This window comes from Pezoporus wallicus, unplaced genomic scaffold, assembly GCF_028554395.1.
Source record: "Pezoporus wallicus isolate ANWC-B61680 ecotype Strahan unplaced genomic scaffold, APGP_CSIRO_Pwel_v1 contig_5485, whole genome shotgun sequence".
Lineage (NCBI taxonomy): Eukaryota > Metazoa > Chordata > Aves > Psittaciformes > Psittacidae > Pezoporus > Pezoporus wallicus.
Window position 1 is genome coordinate 1,496,137 of NW_026641550.1, and position 18,864 is coordinate 1,515,000.

Genomic DNA, 18,864 nt, shown 5'->3' on the forward strand with positions numbered 1-18,864 from the left:
TCACAACAGAGCAGTAGAGGTTGTTTTATTTTGTTATTTTGTTTTTGAGAAGCAGATGCAGATCTTTCTGATCCTATACTACTAGATGGTAATTTGTGCCAATACCAACAATCTAAAAAGGCCAAAACATAAAAGCAAGAAAATATGTACAGCAGCAAAAGTAGTAACTTAATGACAGACTGAGAGGCCGAATAAGTTTTCACAAAATATGACTACTTTGAGCTATTTGCTTAAACAGACAAAAAAGTCAGTGTAAATGTGAAAATTTCTATGGAAACTTTAAGGAAGATCTTAATAATTACACTCTTAACAAAAATATGGAGATGAAAATCCTTGCTACGAATATGAGGAAAAGATATAACCTCGTATAGGATGTAAAAAGAAAAAAACTGATGGTGTACACACATAGAGAATATGTCTGCTCACTCAGTTGCTCCAGTTACAAACAGGCCATAAACATAACCATCACAAAACCTCAAGCCAAACCAATCCTACTACAACTCGGTGAGAAATAGGACAAAGATGAAGAGAGCTGATACATGTTTACTCTTTTCTGGGCAGAAGGTAACAGAAGAGGTAACAGTTAACACAGTTATGAATAGCAGTAGCTATTTCCTCTGCACCTCCTGCCTAAAATAATGACAGCAATATCTAAGAGTAACATTTATACTCATCGGATACACCACATATTTTCAGTTGACAGGAGCTCAACAGAAACCACAAAGTAAGAATTGACAGATCTAGTTTAAGTGCATATCTTGAAGCTTCCTGCAGGAACTCTCCATCAAATTCTTCCACTGCTAGCGGGCTCTGCTCACCCTGCAACCTCAGTGGTACTAAAAATCAGAGAGGTAGAGAAAGTGTAAATGTGAGAACAAAAATATATATCCATCAAAGTGAAGGGAGGAGATGTTATTCCATCAGCATTTTTTTTAATTACTCTCTGTGGTAACTTATATTGAACATATAAAGACTCAATTAAAGCATACCTTAAAATATTAGTTTTCAGAACAATTACTGGAATTCACTATTGTAATAGTACATTACATTAGGCACACCTAATGAAAAAGGCCGTGTATGCCAACCTTTAACACAAGGCTTTCCTAGAAAAATAAAGAATCCCATTGCTCTGTGCATCTGTTCAACTATTAGATCTGTTAAGTATCTCATTTGGTCCAAACACCCGCTAAAATGTTAATTACAGAACTCAAATACAAGTGCATGAATTAGTAAGTAACTATGCTTTGGAAGAGTGTATGCATTTGTTTTAGCTGAATACTCTGGTAGCTGTCATGAACAGCAGCAGGTCTGACATCCCGCAACCTAAACAACAAAAATGTGCAAAAAATATTGCCAAATACTATAATTTTTCTTTCATAATTAGAATCTTTTAGTACCCTAGAAAGGATGAGATCTCATGCTCAGCTGCCCTTGGAAAATGCTGGAAACTGCTCCCCCTTGAAACAGTCCTCCCCGCCGCCATAACGGATGACGCCTTGCTGTCAAACTTACATGTGATTCAAGTCCAAACAACGTGGCATTTTGGGTAATGGATGCTATAATTAAAATGTGAGTCCTAAAAAACCTGTTGTTTTAGTGGGTGTTTTTAGTAATGGCTTTGTTCTACATGAAGATAAGAACTCCTTAACAAAGGAATTAATGTATTGCTTTAATAGGCTGCACCCTGAGTTAAGTTTTAAAATTTATGAGTTCTCTGCAGCATTGTTCTTTAAACAATGGCATTGTCAAATGCAACCAGTGAGAAGATTAAAGTTCTCCCAGCAGATTAAGTACAAATTATCTGTCCTCCTGTTTCAGCATCATTTGTTCATTTATCACATAACGTCTAGTATTTCTGGTCAGTGTCAATATGCTCTGCATCCTTGCAGTTAACAGATGTCTTCTCTTGTCGAATGAATTACTTTATGTTTCACGCACTGGTGGCCGCAGATGTGTCACTATAGCAACATCATTAATTTCAGATCTTACCGGAAACATGCACTCCAATCAAACCTAATTATACCACATTGCTTTCTTGTCCCACAATAAGGAAACTATAATGCAATTATTGGGATACTTCATTTTCTATTATACTGTGGCAAATGAGAGAGCCACCGTGATGGACGCTTCTTGTCAAAAAGCTTATTGATGAAGCACAAACCCAATTTACAATCATACAAAGGACTACCTTGCAATTATGTTAGTAATGCAATGCTCCTTAGACTCAACAACTAATTCTCAATCATTTCCAGTGAAGCTTGGACCACAATGTAAGATTTTTGCAGACAGTTCTCCGAATTCCCTTTAATTTTCAATATTGAGGAAAACTTCATCTGCTTAAATTTAACTAGACCAGCCTTCTAGACCTGCTTTTTAATGGCACCCAGTTGGACTGATCACTATGAAACCGGCTCTCTTCTTACCACTCCGAGAGCAAAGCCTTAAGTGGGGAGAACAGAATCAAGTGGTTTATGTGACTATGAACTGAAAATTCAAGTGAAAAAGTACTGAAGCTAGCTCTCATGAACAGTGTATAATCATACAAGGGTAACCATGGATGAACTGTACAGATTTTGTTCATCACCTAAGAGTGTGTTTCACATTTGTAATAAAATGTAGAATAAGACAAATGTATTCAGGAGAGGAAACTGTAGAGCAGCTACTGATAATACTCGAGTAAAAAGTACATTGGGTACACAACTATTCAAAATTAAACACAGTTTAAAATTTGCAGGTCATTTAAGACTAACACAATTGAACAGTGTTTCCCATCACACGAAAAGTGTGGTCTGCAAAGCCATGGTCAGTGCCCTGGAGCTGGTGATGTCTGCTGGACTCCAGGCTTATTTTCACTTAAATCAGGTTTCAGCTAACACTTGGATAAAAGTACATTGGGTGAGACCGCTGACTGTTAGTTAGTCCAAGACATTTTGGAACTATTGCCCTAGAATACTCCTTTTATTTTCATTTTTACATCATTAACTTACAGATTCAGACCTTTCTGCAGAACTCAGCAGACTGCAGTGCTCTGAAAAGCCTTTGAGGTTGAACACTAGCAATCACCCAAACTATACATAAACACATTTTCTGGTAAAAGCCTTTCAACATATGTCTATTTAGTCCCTTTTAAGTATGCACTCTGAAAGGACAGAATACAAGTGTTTCTTCTTAAAATTAAACAGAACTACTGTGATTGCAAGTGGCATGATGTGGGTTGAAAAACAAACAAACGAAAACAATGATTAGAAGCAAAACAGTTTCTCTATGTATATGCAAGTCAATAAAATGCATCCTTTCAAAGCTTTATAGATGTAGCATGGTGTTTTTTCTTTGAAAATACAGTATCACTAAATTCTGTGCTGACAAAAATGTTTCATAAGGAGAAAAACTTTGGTTTTAATTACTGTTGTACTAGGTTAAGGGTACTGGTTGCCTTTCTAGAAGTAGAACTGCAGCAGCATTTCTTTCTTTTCTTCTTTTTCAAACAATCTTCTATTTCTCAAACAGGGTGGTAGATACATACATCTTGAGGAAAAGAAGACAGTGCACTAATCCTTGCGCCTCCAAATATAAGCTGAACATCAGAGTGAGAATGTAACTCTTGTATTGTAGAGTTCTGTGAATGAACTCTGTTAGCATTTTATTTAGCAAGTCTCTTAAAATTTTCAGTGCAGTCTGTTAAGCAGAATACTGCAATACTCAAGCCACTTTTCCAGTTTTGTATGGTAACCAGGTTCTCTATCATAAAGTTTTAAGAAGTATCTATTGGTTTTGCCTACAAAGTAGTACTCTGGGTGAATGAACTCTACCGCATTGTTTTGAAAATTCATTATTTTTGAACATGCTTCCCCTTTTCCAAACATATGCTGTAAATTACATATTTCAAGCTTCCAATGCGACAGCCCTCTTAAAGTTACATAAATTATCATGATGAAGGGTGCAATTAAAATCAGTAAGCAGCTTCAAACAGCATACAAATCATTAGCTATCTGAAATAAAACTTGTTAAAAGAATTGTTCACTTGCTTTGAAGAACTGCCTCACTATAATTAGCAATACACTTTTCTAACATCCTAAGAAAGAAGGTTGCAGTTGTCTTTTATCTTTGACAAAATAAAACATATTCAGAAGTGTATAGGATAAAACATGTAGCGATAGAAAAAAAGAAGTGTGTTCTGCAAATGTGACAATATATTTATGTTTTATTTCAAAATATGCAATAATGAAAGTGTTCACCATGGGAGGGAATGTCAAACTATTTCAAGCAGAAAGAAATATAAACTGTGTATTAAGCTTCCTGAGCAGTGTAAGAGAGGCTAACCTCCCCCCCAAAAAATACTTTCTCACGATTTTGAACTATATTTTATTTAAAAACACTAAAAAAGTTCTTCAGCTATTTGAAAAACACTTTCTCAGTTCAAACGTTCAGCTTCTTAAAAAAAAGCTATGTCTACCAGAACTGATTTATTCAATCTCAGAAAGAACCAACAAAGGAGAAGAAATACTTTATTTTCTGCAGTATTTAATTTGTTATTTATTATGATATTTTCCAAAATAAACTTTAAGATTCCTTAAATGCATCTAGAACTAAGAGCATGGTACGACTGCAACAAGCTTCAGCCATAATGGCAGACAGCAGCACAGGGCAAAGCTCTTCTTCACACACTTACCTTCTGATCCTGGTATTGGTTGGGTTTTCCAGTGTAACAGTCAGGTATAGTAAACAGGGTAGTTATGAAGATGAAATCATACAGCAGCTCCTGAACTGGTCTTTGTAACATAAAGAATAACTAACTTCATGGGGATAACAGATACAATTTTGAAGGCTGCTCTTATCATTTGTTTTGGAAATTATTTCCTCTCTTGAAGGCCATTCTTAACTGTTACTTTCATACAACACTGAGGTAGAAATGAAGCACAGAATAAAATAGCATACTGAGTGTTAATCTAGAATCTTCTCAGAATAAGATATATGGTTCTCTTATTAACGCTATCCAGTGTCCTGTTATTATAACAGGAGTGTTCTGACCAGAATAAATCAGATTATTACTAAATACTGACTTTCACATGTGCGTGCTTGCCTACCTAAGCCTACTGATAATGGTATAAAGTCCTCAAGCACTCACTTAAAATTTTACTGAAAAATAAAAATCAGTAGTCTAAATCTACCCTTACATTAACATACTCAAATACAGAATAAAGTTTAGAAATTTTATAAAAGTCATTGTATTTCAGAATGGTAACCTGATATACCTGTTTTATCCGTTAGTAAATAAACTAATCGTCCCAGCTCTTCTGGTATGGTGCTAGTTCGAACAACTGTTCCAGGAATATTGTCATCTTTCATAATCATCCACCCATAGGCTGCCTTACCCATGTCCAAGTTCACACGTAAACTGCAAAGGAAATTTATACCATAATCAGTATGAGTATCAGGCAAAGTGAAATTATCACCATAAAAAATATAACTAGAAGCTCTTTTTAGGACACCTGAAAAAAAAAAAAAATGCAACAAAAATTTTGGAACAATCCTTTTGTTATGTGTTTGAAGGTACTTATCACATTAGAAAGTCAGTCCCCATCCAAGACTTTCAGAACTACTGCAATACAAACAAATGCAGTATCATGCCTTCTGCATGAGATATTCCAACACTTTGTGGAGATTCTTCACATAATTACTACACTTATGAGAGCATTAGATACACTTTATTGACAAGAGTTGATTGCTGTTAAAGTCACTCCTTTTATTTGTTAAAAAAAAATCACAGGTGTTGAGGTTTCTTTATTATGTTAAAGTACAAATATTTTTGTATGTCTTCAAGTCACTGCTTTTTAAAAATTGCTTTTTCTTTAGGGAAGTACAACTATATTTGACAACTTCTCTTTCACATCACAACCAATCAACATTGTTGCTGTCCTTCCCAAAGTGCAGTTACAAAGGCCCTCAGGTGCAGAGAACAGTTGCTCAAGCAGCAAAATGGACCCTCTCGATAGCGTGTGGCCTGGAGTTCCTACTGTCAGAAGCAATAACGAACCTTTGGGTAGCTCTATACTAGAAACTGATTTGCAGCAAGTCTTATTTATATGACTTATTTACTAAGACTATTATACATAAAGGTGCAAAATCAAAAGTATTTTGACTTCAGTTCACTTGGTGTCTGCATATTTATTTCCATGTCCATGTCATACAAGAATTAACTGCCTTTGCACCCTGTATCCCTATGTTATAATAAAAAAGTTTTTGCTCATACTGGTCAGAGATAACTTTGATCACATTGTTCTTCCCCAAAATTAAATTCTTCAACTCAAAACTCTACGTCACCTTGTTCTAAAACTTTAAAATGCTACTTTCCTTTAGCTATTCACTGCATTCCTGCTACCGTATCAGAGGAACTAATGAACAGACACACGTTCACTTCCCTTGACTGCTCTAATAGAAACACTGCAAGTACAACTAGGATAGTGGCTACATGAACTATTTGTAGCTATTTGCTGAGGGCACATGACTGAGAGTCCCATACTTAGTAAGAGGTTTACAGTAGCAGAACCCTTAAAACTGTTCAAAGGTGTGTATCAAGGTCAAAACACTGCTAATGCACTTCAGACCTTCTTAACAGTCCTGAAGTGGTGCTTTACAGCCTAAACGAAACAGCAGCTACAAACGATTTTCACTTGTCCTCTTGCAGGCACAGGGACAGATTGACAGCAAATAACCTGAGGTAACAGTGGATGAAGCAGGGAGTCATAAACTGCAGTATCCCATAGATGCACCTAACTAGAATTCTGAGAACATCTGAACTTTCAGCACACACTTAAAAAAAAATCAGTTTACTCCAGACTCTCTCCTGAATTTGTGCAGATGACAGCACATGTTGCAGCACAGAAAGAAACAAGCCTTTTTGATACAAAATTCTTGAGGAGACAAGATGATATTTCATTAACTAGCTCTCATTTTCTCAATAAAATTGTCAGCATCAGGAAACTATCCTTCTACTTGGTGATACATACCAATTAGCTCTGCAATATCATACCTAACGTCAGCTGTCTTCGGTCATGCAAATATATATGTATAAAAACACATTAGGACAGACAGCAGAAAGAGGACTCTACCAGATTCTTTTTACTGAAAATACTACAGTATTAACAAGGAGAAAAATACTGGAAGTGACTTGCCTTGCACTGGTTAACTGCAGTTTTACACTCTCACTCAATCCAGAACCAGTGCTGAGCAACCAGTATTTATACTACATATGTCTGCTAACTTGCAGAGTTAGACTAAAAGAACCAGTATAATAACCTCACACTGAGATATGTATCAGTCAAAAGAAGGAACAGCAAATGATTTACTCCTCTTAGGGATTAAAACTTGCTTTTTAGCTAGTCAAGTACAAAGGATGCTGTCTAGCTCGAGAAGAAAACCACAAGCACACTTTATTTAAGAACAGCTAGACATAATGCTCTAGACAGGAATAAGTGAAGGAGGAAAGCTGCCCATCACCCCACTTCAAAGAGGCATTCGGGCTGTATTTTTTTTCTGCTTGGCTACAGAGACAGGAATTCTATGATGAAAGTTCTATTTAAGAGCTGCCATCTCAGGTACAGGAACCTCTCTACAAAGAGAGAAATCCATGTGGCCTCTCTTCCAATGGAGACTATACAAAGTCATCCAGATATGAAAAACTGTACTTCAGTAAGGTTAAATGAGAAAAAAACCTCTCAAAGCTGAAGTACACGTCTTCACTTCCATCTTTTATAAGCATGGATATTATCTGGTTCCAATGATCTAAACACTATATTCATTTCATTATAATCTCACCTAAATACAGTTTACAGGTAAGACAGCTTCTGTTGCTGAGCAGTAAGGACAAATTTGTATTCCAAAGCATGAAGACATTATAGGAACTACCCTAGCTTTTCAGTATGCACTGCTAAGAGGAACAGAGGGTATCTCCTTTATGCTGAGGACCTAATAGGAAACTGGCACCATTGGCCTTCCAGAGAAATAACATCTTCCCAATGACCAGAACATTCCAAGAAAGGTTTCTGGCACACACAGATACTGGGTGCATGCTTGAACTGTTTACATAACTAAAGAAATAAACAGAAATGAAATAAAAAATGAGGTCTACATATCCATTCTCAGTATTAATTCTGAAGTTTGTACACTGTATCCTGCTCTGATGTCCTCCACTTGGTGCTTGCTGTCTTCAAGGAAATTTTTGCCTTTGAAGTCATTGTAGCGCATGATGGAAACTGCTTTAACACTAAAAATGATGGAGGCCCATTTGCTTTCAAATCTTGCTAACAGAACTTCACAGGAATGGACAGGAATACTTGACTGAAAAGTCCAAGAATTCTTATATGATAAACCAAGGAGATATTATGCTTATTTTCAGTGCCTGACAGTATTAGCTATGATTTCTCTTAAGCCCTTTGTGGACTTCAAGAAACCTCATTATGCAACCAAACCCATTTTAAATTTACCAGTTTTTAAATCCTTCTCATTCAGTTTAAGGCTCCAAGCTCATCAGTAATTAATGAAAATGCACAGAACTGCATCATATGTAGCATTAGCATATTGTTGCACCAGTAACTGTTTTTCTTTTTACCAAACCAGTTAACAGCAGTCTTCAGACACAGTCTGTTAATAATGGTATTTGAAAGCTGTTGCAGAGAACAGGCATATTTAATGAACATCATAATGTGAAGTTTCTTGTCTCTCAACCTGAATACTAGTTCTAGAGGAGACAAACCTTAGGCAACTGTTATCCAACTTGGGGATTTATTCCACTAAGAACCAGGGTGAATTTGTTCTGCAATCTAGCTTTGGGGTAAAAAAAAAAAATCAATTACACATTTCAGAATCCACAGTGCTTTTTACTACAAGAACAGAATTTTTGCTTTTATTCCCTCAAAAACGCTGGCAGTGTTTTAGGTTAAAGAAATTAATATTTACAGGACTTCTAAACTTATCTTCTCCCTAACAGCAATTGGGCCTCCATGTAAACATTTCTGATTTTTAGTCAAAATGGACAAAGTTGCCAATAACCGAAGGCCTTCACTGAGAAAGGCTGACACATACGTTTAGAAACTTCAGAAACATTCTGCCTTTCACGACTCAGTGAAAAGCAATGAAGACCTAATGAAATTAGCATAGATGATTCTGTGAACAAAATGATACTATAAATAAAATTCAAGAATGAATTTGAATCAAAATAGTATGAGTTTTATTTGAACTTCCTAACCAGTTCTCCAGATAAGCAGAAAGCCTGTAGCAAAACACAAAGCCCTGCCAAAACTTCAAATGCAGCATGAGTGTCCAGAGAAGTACCCAATTTTCAAAACAAATGAAGTAATTGAGATGTAGTCTTTATATTTTCAGTACTTCTTTCTGAGTGAAATAGTGGAGATACCTGGGTCATGTTAGTACCCAAAACCGTATTCAATCCCCTGTGGTTATGCTCCTAACCTTCTTAAATCCCTGCCTGCTTGAAACAGCCATAAACAGCCATTACGCACTTTACACATTAACTAGAAAACAATATTGAACAGTTTTAAAATTATTGGCCAAGAAAAAAAATCAAAAAGCTTCATATAATATTTTTCAGTCTCTACATAGGTTTCATTATGTTTCATGGTATGATATAGAAGCGTAAGGCCCATTTGTAAGGATTGCTTAAACTACTTTGAGCAACTTTTTAGCTCTTCTGCATTGAAAGATTTGCATCATATATCTAATATATATTCTGTGTATGTGAGACTACATATACTGATACTGTATATGTAACACATCCATATATTACACAAATTAGAGCTCCAACACAGCACAAATTATGATATAATTTAAAGCAGCATAGCTGCTTGCTGCTGCAAGACATTACAAGCTCGCATAGGTGCAAATTCCTTGGATCCTGGGAATACACACAAATTCCTATTTGTATAATCCCAGATTTGATTGGATATTAATGTATTTCAGATACAAGACTTTCTTGCAGTGTTTTCTTCGCTGCCCACTGAAAACAGATTGACAGAACTTGAAGCATTTTTCTTAAATGCTCCTCTTAAAAATCCAGAAAAAAGCAGCCAGGAGCCAGGTAATGCCCCAAAACTCATGCTAAAGCGCAAGACAGTTCCTTCCAGATCTTTGGGACAGCTTATTTCGGCAGAATGGCTCAGTACCTAAGAGCCAACTAGAAAAACGCCTAGGAATACCAAGGAATTCAGGGAGAAGGGCAATCATAATCATGGGGAGATTGATGTAGTTTTGGACAGTCTGTCAAGGACTCGCTTTCAATCCTCCTTTCCCAATCAATTTTAAAAAATGCAAACAGATTAACTCTGTAGGAAGGCAGACTGCCTACGGAGGCTCCCTGGGCCATGCTTCCTCCATAGGGGAAAACCAAACGTCAGTTACAGAATATAATTCTAAGGGTCAAACCTTTCTGGGAGTGTGGGCCCGTTCAAAACATTTTATGCATAATGGTTCTAACTTCAGACAGTGAAGGAACATTGATTGAGAGGAGTATTTAGGATGCAGCTGAATCACAGCGAACGAGCTGCTTGCCACAGCAAAAATGTTCCTCTTTCTATTAATTATAGGAAAGACTGTACAGAAATCAGTTAAACTCTGCTAACAGTTAGTTACCTCCTCCCAGTGATCTTCACCAAATATGCCTGGCCATGGAAAATTATTTTCATTGCATACCAGGAATTTCCTTTGCCCTGCAAACCAAATGCCAAACACAACTGCAAAACCCCTCCATGTTCAGAAACTTCCTGAATTCTCTAGAACTCTCAATCATCACATTTCGTGTGTGCACAAGTTCAGATATTCATTGCCTATACCAGTCAATCCTGTGAATTGGATTCTCCCATGTTCATTTCCTTTACCAGTAAAAAGTTCATTATTTCTCCAATACAGCTATTTTAAAATCATGAAAAGACACAACACTTGGTGCTTCTGTGTCATTAGCCTCATAATTTTCATCTCCAAGAGTTCACACCCTAAATACAGCCTAAAGAAGAAGTAATTTCCATGCTCAGCATCCAGAAAAAAGAAGTGTAGCTATATTTTGAACAACTCTGGCATGACTGGAGTTGTTCATTTTGCTGACAGTGTGGGAAGCAACCCTGTATACAAATGAGCAGAACTGAAGAAAAGGCGGTATAGAAATAGATAAAGCTTTAGAGAGAAAAGCATTCTCTGACAGATTCCTGTCTGATCTTCACAGAGTAACTACATAGTCCATCTCAGAACTAAGCCAACCACATCCTTTTGTATGCTATCTCCCACAAGCAGCTGAAAAATGGGATTAGATGTATCCTAGAAATTATTTTTGGAAAAGAACTATTCCACAAGTCCACTAAAGAACTCTTAATTTGAAAACAAGCTAATGAACCAGCATGTTTCTCAGTGGTATACGCTGAACTTCCAAAACAGAGTCAAATTTACTTACACCACCTATACGCTCTTAATCCTCTTGCATCCAGTAACAAAGATACTGTGACAGTTAAAAGCCAGATTTAAGTTTTGGCTTAAACTCTTTATTACGGCAGAACGGTGACCAACAAGTGATCTTTTACACAGTTAGTTCACTTTTTCCCTTCCCCTATATGTCTTTGATGATTATGTGCATCTTTCAGCAATATGCAGACTTGACTATCGCGTGAATACAGCAATTTTGCCTCCTCACATGGGTAAGTTGCTTAGTACTCAGTAACTGTGTGTGTATGGGGGGGAACGATGATATGACCTAAACAGCAACATCACACAAGCAGTAAGAGAGTTATGACACTGACTATTTAGAAAGATATCACAAAACTGAAACACAAATGTGTAAATAAAAAAGGGCCAGGTAAAGGAAGTGGCAACTGTCCTAAAGTGACCAGTTTGTACAAGTCCTCTATACTTCCCAGCATATTTGCTGGAGCCCTCTCCCTCAACTACCAGAGTAAGTTGCTCTTGCTACACAAAAGCAGCATAAAAATACAAGTCCTTTAAGTTCTAAAATCTTAAGACAGATACTTCCTGAGTACCATACTGGTCAAATATGACAAGACAGAGTTTCCTTCACACAGACATGTACTTAAATAAATGTGTCCACAGTAGCACATAAGTCATGTAAGAAGATTAGAATTCTTAATCAAATCATTTTTTTTTTTTCCCTTAATACTACACGGATTTCAATATTGTGCGCAAACGTGAGGGGACAGATCTTAAATCTACTGACAGTTTAGCTGCTGCTAACTCTGTGGCTAGCCACTGTTCTTAGTGAACAACTTACCTCAAACTGAAGAGTTCCAGAGAGCATCTAAAATTAATTATCACTTTAAATACTGGGTATTTTAAGAGGAGAGGATATTTCCATTTTGCATAGGCAATACCCATTCAAGGAAAAAAAATCATTTTAGGGTCAGTGTTCTCATTTCTGTGTCTACAGAAGACTTGATTACAGACATGGATATTATTTCCTGTTCCAGTTTATATGCAATTTGAATATACAGTACTCATGCTTAATGAATTAATTAATTCAGGGCAAGTCTCTATTTGGTTACACATCTTAAAAGTCCTCTCATTGTAAAAGTGCACTTACATTATTCAGTCATTCCATTTAAATTAATCATTGTTGTAGTAAAAAATCTGTATTTTAACCAGAGAAATGGAACATTTTCAGTATTCAAGGCATTAAAAATAAAATTCCAAAATATCACAGTTCATTCAAATACATGTTCCCTAAACCCATGTTCTCAAATATACCAAGATTGTATCCTTATTAATACATTTATGCTAGTAAAGGATTAGATATCCTGATTACTCCAGCAAGATGAACATTATACAAAAAAAAAAAAACACAACAGTATTGTATTCTGTACAGTGATCCTTCAAGAATCAGCAGATTTGTTGGCACCTTCTCCTTCAGCTTCCTGATAAGATCAATTTCCTTTGCAATGAGAAGCAAGTATAAATTTCAAGAAAGCCACATTCAGTGAAATTAGACATCTGTGTTCTTCTTTCATTCTTATACATACCTGATCGGGATGATATAGGAAAACAGCAGGAGGAACCGGAAAAGGTTGCGATACCATGGGCCTACAAATCCTTGTAAGGTTACCATAACAACTGATAGTGCAACTAAAGCCAAAAACAGGGCTTTGGTCAGTTGATTTAACTCCAAATCCAGCAGTCCAACCTAGAGTAAGAAGTACAAATCAAGTTATTGGTAATGAGTTTTTCTTAAACTGACACCTCTGCAGGGCAAACAATTAGCTATTATTGGCTTTTTCATTCCTATTAAAAATCCATGTACTTGTAGCAATTAACTGCATTTTGATAACTGAATTATTGTTCCTATGCTTGCATGGAACAGATGTTTCCTGGTTACAGGACAGTAACAATTCCCAGAACCACTGTGGACTGTCTCAGATAGCCCTTTGAATGCCTTTACATCCAATACATATGTCCTTCATCCCCTGATACAGGATAGTAACACAAGAGGGCAAGGAGAAAAGACAGAGAGTTAAAAATAAGGAGGAACAACCTTCTGTCACGTCTGCAGCAAAAATCCTGGCACTGTATATTATATCTCTAGGGTAGCTACTGCTTATTTACTGCTAGAAGATCAAAAACCTGTTAGATCCAAGAATCAATGGACAAATGCAGCAGAGCTACCTTCTCATTCATGTAACTCATCCTATTCTCCAATACCAGCCTGTAAAACTGAACTTATTTCATAGAAATAATTTATAATTGCATGAAGCTTTCAGTTATTCCATATAATACTAAACAACAATAATCAAGTGGAATGTCCATTTTCAAAACAAAAGAGTAAAAATGGCTTCAACTTTTCACAAGCAAAAAGGTATTTGATTTAGAAATATTTTAGTAAAAACATTAAGAGAGGCTATCTTTCATCCACTGTTTCTCATGAAAAAAATATTTTTGAGCTATGTAACTAAGACTCTCACCATTTCAATAATGTATGCTCTAAGCTAAGTATTTATACTCCACTTTTTGAGATGCTCTTGTAGTCAGTAAAATATGTGGGAAAATTATGTGAGGGTTTCCTAGACCCCATCACAGATGCCCCTTTTATCTCCAAGTCTTGTCAGTAAGACCAGTAAAACATAACACTTCCTTAGATAACAAAGAGTCTGCAAAAGAACCACTTTAAATATAGTTCTTAAAAATTCCAGCAATCTTGCTTATACATGGGCCGTCCCTTCCCTAGAGAACCAGGCAGCTGAAGACCACAGCGGCTGATTTATCAGCTGCATTTAAAAAGCAGCACAACGAGGACAAATATCTTGCAATTTCCGCTGCTTCAACTACTACATAGTTTATGCTTGAATTATTGAGAAAAATAGGTTTTTGGATTAAAATGAAGAAAAATGAAGCCAGGGAAGTAGAGCATGTTTCAAAGCCCAGATCTTTTTGCTTTGACAAAGGCAGCCTAAGTTTCAGGCCTCGCTGAGGATCAGATGAAGTCATTATTCATTCAGTCAGGGAAAAAAGACTCAATTACCTCAACCTAAAGATGCTATCAATGAATGCAAAGTGCATATTTTACTCTATTCATCCAAATCCCATTAAAAAGTGAAAGGAATGATTTAATCTGGCCTTCTAGAGTTGGTCTTTTTTTGTAATAAAATAAAGAATCACTGTCTTGCAATATGCATAACCACTACCTCACACTTTTTTTCCCTGCATCATGGTAGTGAAAGCCTACCTCTCCCCTCTGCTCCCTCTTTGGTGTGTGTGTTGTGTCCCCGTTCCCCCCTCCCGTAAAAAGCCCCACCCCAGAACAGAAATGAATAAAGAGCTTCTTTGGAAAGAATGCCACTTTTTGGACAGAAACATTAAATTTAGTCCACTGCACACCGATACGTAGCTAATTCAAAGCATTAATACCTATCTAATTGATGAAGACAGATGTGAATTTAAGTTTGGAATCCAACAAAAATGTGTTCAGAGTTATATTAAGAGAATAAAGGAAGCTGATGTTGAAAACTTTTCACACAATAAATCTTTTGCTCAAGAACATTTGGTTTGTTACTAATAACGTCATCCTTTTTAATGTAGGTCATACTATTAGCCATAGTCAATTGTAATATTTTCATTTACTATGGCAAGTGAAGGCAATTGCAAAATCTTAAGAAGGCACACAAAGAAAGCTTTACTAGAAATGCATTCTCAATTTCTCAAAAATTAGTTACTATAATGTACTGAAATATACTTGGTTTAATTCTGTACCTTTCCACTTAAATATCTGCACTCCAACTAACAAAACAGTTTAATCCTCCATATACATTTCATGAAGAAATTCACTAACATTCTCTAAAATTTATATGAACACTGAAAAAGTGGGTAATATTAATTATATTGATTTTATCAAGATATTTGTAAAATATACCATCTTAAGAAAGCGATTTCTTTCCTTTTGAAAATAATCATAACCAGAGAAACTATGACAATACAAGAAATAGATGAATTAACAAGTGGAGTAATTTTCCACGTTTACTGCTATTTCTAATATTAGAAAAGCAAATTTTCTTCTACTTGTCATAATATTTGTTCTATTTGAAACAACTGTGTTAACAAAATTAAACACACCACTGGAAATTTTAATCTCCAAGGGAAAATTTGATCATATGTCTAAGACAACCACAACAGTTTTGCAAAGGGGCTGCTCTATGGTAATGAACACAATAATTGCCTGTGTAATCTAAAATGCTACTAATGACAACAACTGCAAAACCATTTAGCTCCTCTTTAATTTATGCAGGAAGTTTTAAATAGCTAATGGTTCTCAATAAAATAATATTTTATACCATCAATTGCCTACTTGCACAAAAAAAAACTGAAAGTTTTAAGAATACATTATTTTGAATGAGGGAATGATTAAAGGTCTAAACTTCACATTTTGAACCACAAGGTATAAATCATTATCTTATAAAAAAAAAAAATCTTGATTTAATTAGCAGAAGTTGAAAGCAACAAAAAAACCCTTTCTGACAATTGAAGTAGAAAAAGTACAGCAGCTATTGCTGCCCTAGATGCTTAACTTCTGGAAAAGGTTATCCTCTGAAGCTATTATAGCAGCACTAGAACAATTCTTCAAACATTATAATTTCCAATTGCTTGGAAAATGCGGAAAAAAATACGCTAGAATACTGAAATGAAAAATTTTGATAATTCGATGTTACACAACAGTAAAGATTTCTCAAAAGGTCTAATGCAGTCATTTTTATTCAATTACAGTTTAAAGTGCATTAGAAATAATTGCTCCCACATAGACTTTTTAAAGTGTCCTACTCTAATACTGTTGAAGTATTAAGGCACTATCTTAGGAGAGACTTCCCCCTGCAACCAGATTCTTCCCCAAAGGTAATTATATTTCAGTAATCACTCGGGTTCTGCACTGACAAACACCATACTGGCTAGAATGAAATTTCAGGGTATGGGTGCTTGAGATAGGCTTTGACTTTAATTTGCACCATACACAAAATTTTTCTTCCCTATTCTAAATACATGCTTTGAACTTTATTAAACCTTGAATACTAGACAAGTATTCACGTTTTCCTTAATCCTAGTCGAAACTTAGATATAACAGCTCTGCAAAGAGTAAGGTAAGTATTTAAAATTACTAAAATTCAAGTAATTTATTTTCTTCTTTGGGATGAGAAAAACATACCTTGCCTAAAAAAGATGATTCATGGCATTTCATCATCTATTAAATTTTAAAATTTATTATCTAAATTACTATGTACAGTTAGCTGCATATATCAGAACCCCTATGGCTTTCTCCAATAATCTGTTAAACCTTTCCCATAGTCCCTGGGAATATTAATCCCTGTTTAAAGACTCAATAGACACATCAATATCCATCTACCTTAATCTTTGACACTAAAAACATGTACAGCAACTTCGGAATCTGTAAATGTTTTTTCTTGTTAAGTCTCCTATCTAAGGTTATTTTTTATTATTCAAATTCTTGACTGCTCAGCAATCCAGATAACCAGATAATTATGAATCAAAACAAGTAAAGCATGTGAATTCAAGTTTAGGAAGCATCTTCCCTTAATTCACTGTTCTCAATTAATGGTTTGACAAACATGTTTCTCCAAAAGCCTGTCTTGATTAGCACAAAACTCACCAAATCTTTTATATTGTATGTTACACTTTTATTCAATATCTTACTCATTCTTTTAAGCAGTAGATTCAAAAGTAGGAAAAACAAATAAACCACTGAAAGATATAAAGTAACCATTTAGTGGAAAAAAAAAAAAAAGCCACTTATTCCTGCTTTTTCTTAGATCAATTTTCAAACAGCTCAATCACTTGTTTAGCTGCAAGAACAACAATGTCAAACCTTGAAAACATTTTCTGAAGCACTAAAAACATATTACAAGATTTATTAATCTTAGAATTAAAGCAATAATCATGGTGGTATGTGGGGGCATTCTACCTGGCTTAAGTAAGACCCAACAAGACCTTGATTAAACTGAAATATTTGGCATTATGTTAATACTGCAGGTTTATGGAGCTCAACTGCATCTATTCTACACTGATTCCAAGGAACACTTTTAGATATTTACCATTAATTGTATCCACAAGGAAACAAATTACTATTACTTATCTGTATCTTGAGAAAAAAACAGTCCATATCCAACAGATAGGCATTTAAAATAGCAGAAATATTTTAAAACTCAAGAAGAAATACATGGTTATCATCCAAAAGAAGATGAGGAGGCTGCAAGCAGATAACGTGGGGTTTTCTTAATGTTTTGATGCATATTCAAAAACAGAGCTTTAAGTGCTTTTAAAAACATAATAAGTTTATTACATTTTTAAATTACTTTTCTGACTTGTCTGTTTTTAGTTTAACAAGCTATTCATAACTGCGTAATATCTATGTTTGAAATAAACTAATCACCTTAGGAACAAAACTATCTTTTCTGTAGCTAGTAATACCTCCAATGCTAAAAGAAAACAAAGAGAAAAAGAAAGCAGAGATACAAATCTGTATCTCTGTTTGTCCATTTCATATTGCTGCCTTTTCCAGACTCATCCTCATCTGAGTTTGGATACAAAATGTGAAACTTGAAACTCCTCTCCAGGTTTTTAGGGGTGCTTAGCCCTCTCTAGTTCAGTCTACAGTAAAAACTCTAAGTGAGCTATACCTAACAACTGTACTTAAATAGTGGACTCAGTTGCTTGAAGTAAGGCACTCGTTTTGACAAATGCTGGCCACAGACATCACATCCTTCTTACGCGTGTCTTTTTCAATTGTGTCCTGATTTATCCTAACACCAATGATTTATCTATTGGTGATAAAACATTATGTTTCAAAAGATTAAAATCAGAGAAACTGAAGCTGACCCATTCTTAGTAGCGAGTTGACAATAAATCTGATTTTCATTAACACTTTTGAAGTTTGTTCAACTATCCAAATGTCTCCAAAGAGACTTCATTCTGATCTCTTTTCTTAAAATCAGTCTTGAAATACAACAATGGAGCGAAGTCATTGATATTTGCCTCTACCTTGTTTCAGTATTTTGCTCTAATTTGACTGAAGGCTAAAAAAAAGACTTAGCTGCAGTTTAAGAAATGTCATGTACAGTTTGGTCAGCAGAGGGTGCTCACGATTGGTGTTATCTGCTTTTGTAAGGGCTCTCTTGGTAATTCAGAAGCATGCTCAGCACTGTATGTACCTTTATAAGGGGACCCGTATTTCTGTATGATCTTCCTTGGCCAACAGCTTTTACCCCGTTTAGTTTGAAAAGTTCAAATAAATTATTCGAAGGAATTTAATAATTCAGATTTTGGACTGAAATACTGTATTTCCTTCTTAGCAAAAAGTTACAC

At 35.4% G+C, this 18,864-nt stretch overlaps 1 protein-coding gene across 7 annotated transcripts in view; it reads right to left on the reverse strand.

Annotated features, from left to right (window-relative positions):
* Positions 1-18,864, reverse strand: part of ATP9B (ATPase phospholipid transporting 9B (putative)) — a 170,136-nt gene that overhangs the window by 36,421 nt on the left and 114,851 nt on the right. For all 7 annotated transcript variants that reach the window (XM_057424399.1, XM_057424401.1, XM_057424397.1 and 4 more), the window contains 2 exons: positions 13,029-13,189; positions 5,253-5,395 (listed from right to left, as the gene is read on the reverse strand). In XM_057424399.1, coding sequence (XP_057280382.1) covers positions 5,253-5,395; positions 13,029-13,189 — 304 coding nt within the window. The remainder of the gene's footprint in view (positions 1-5,252; positions 5,396-13,028; positions 13,190-18,864) is intronic.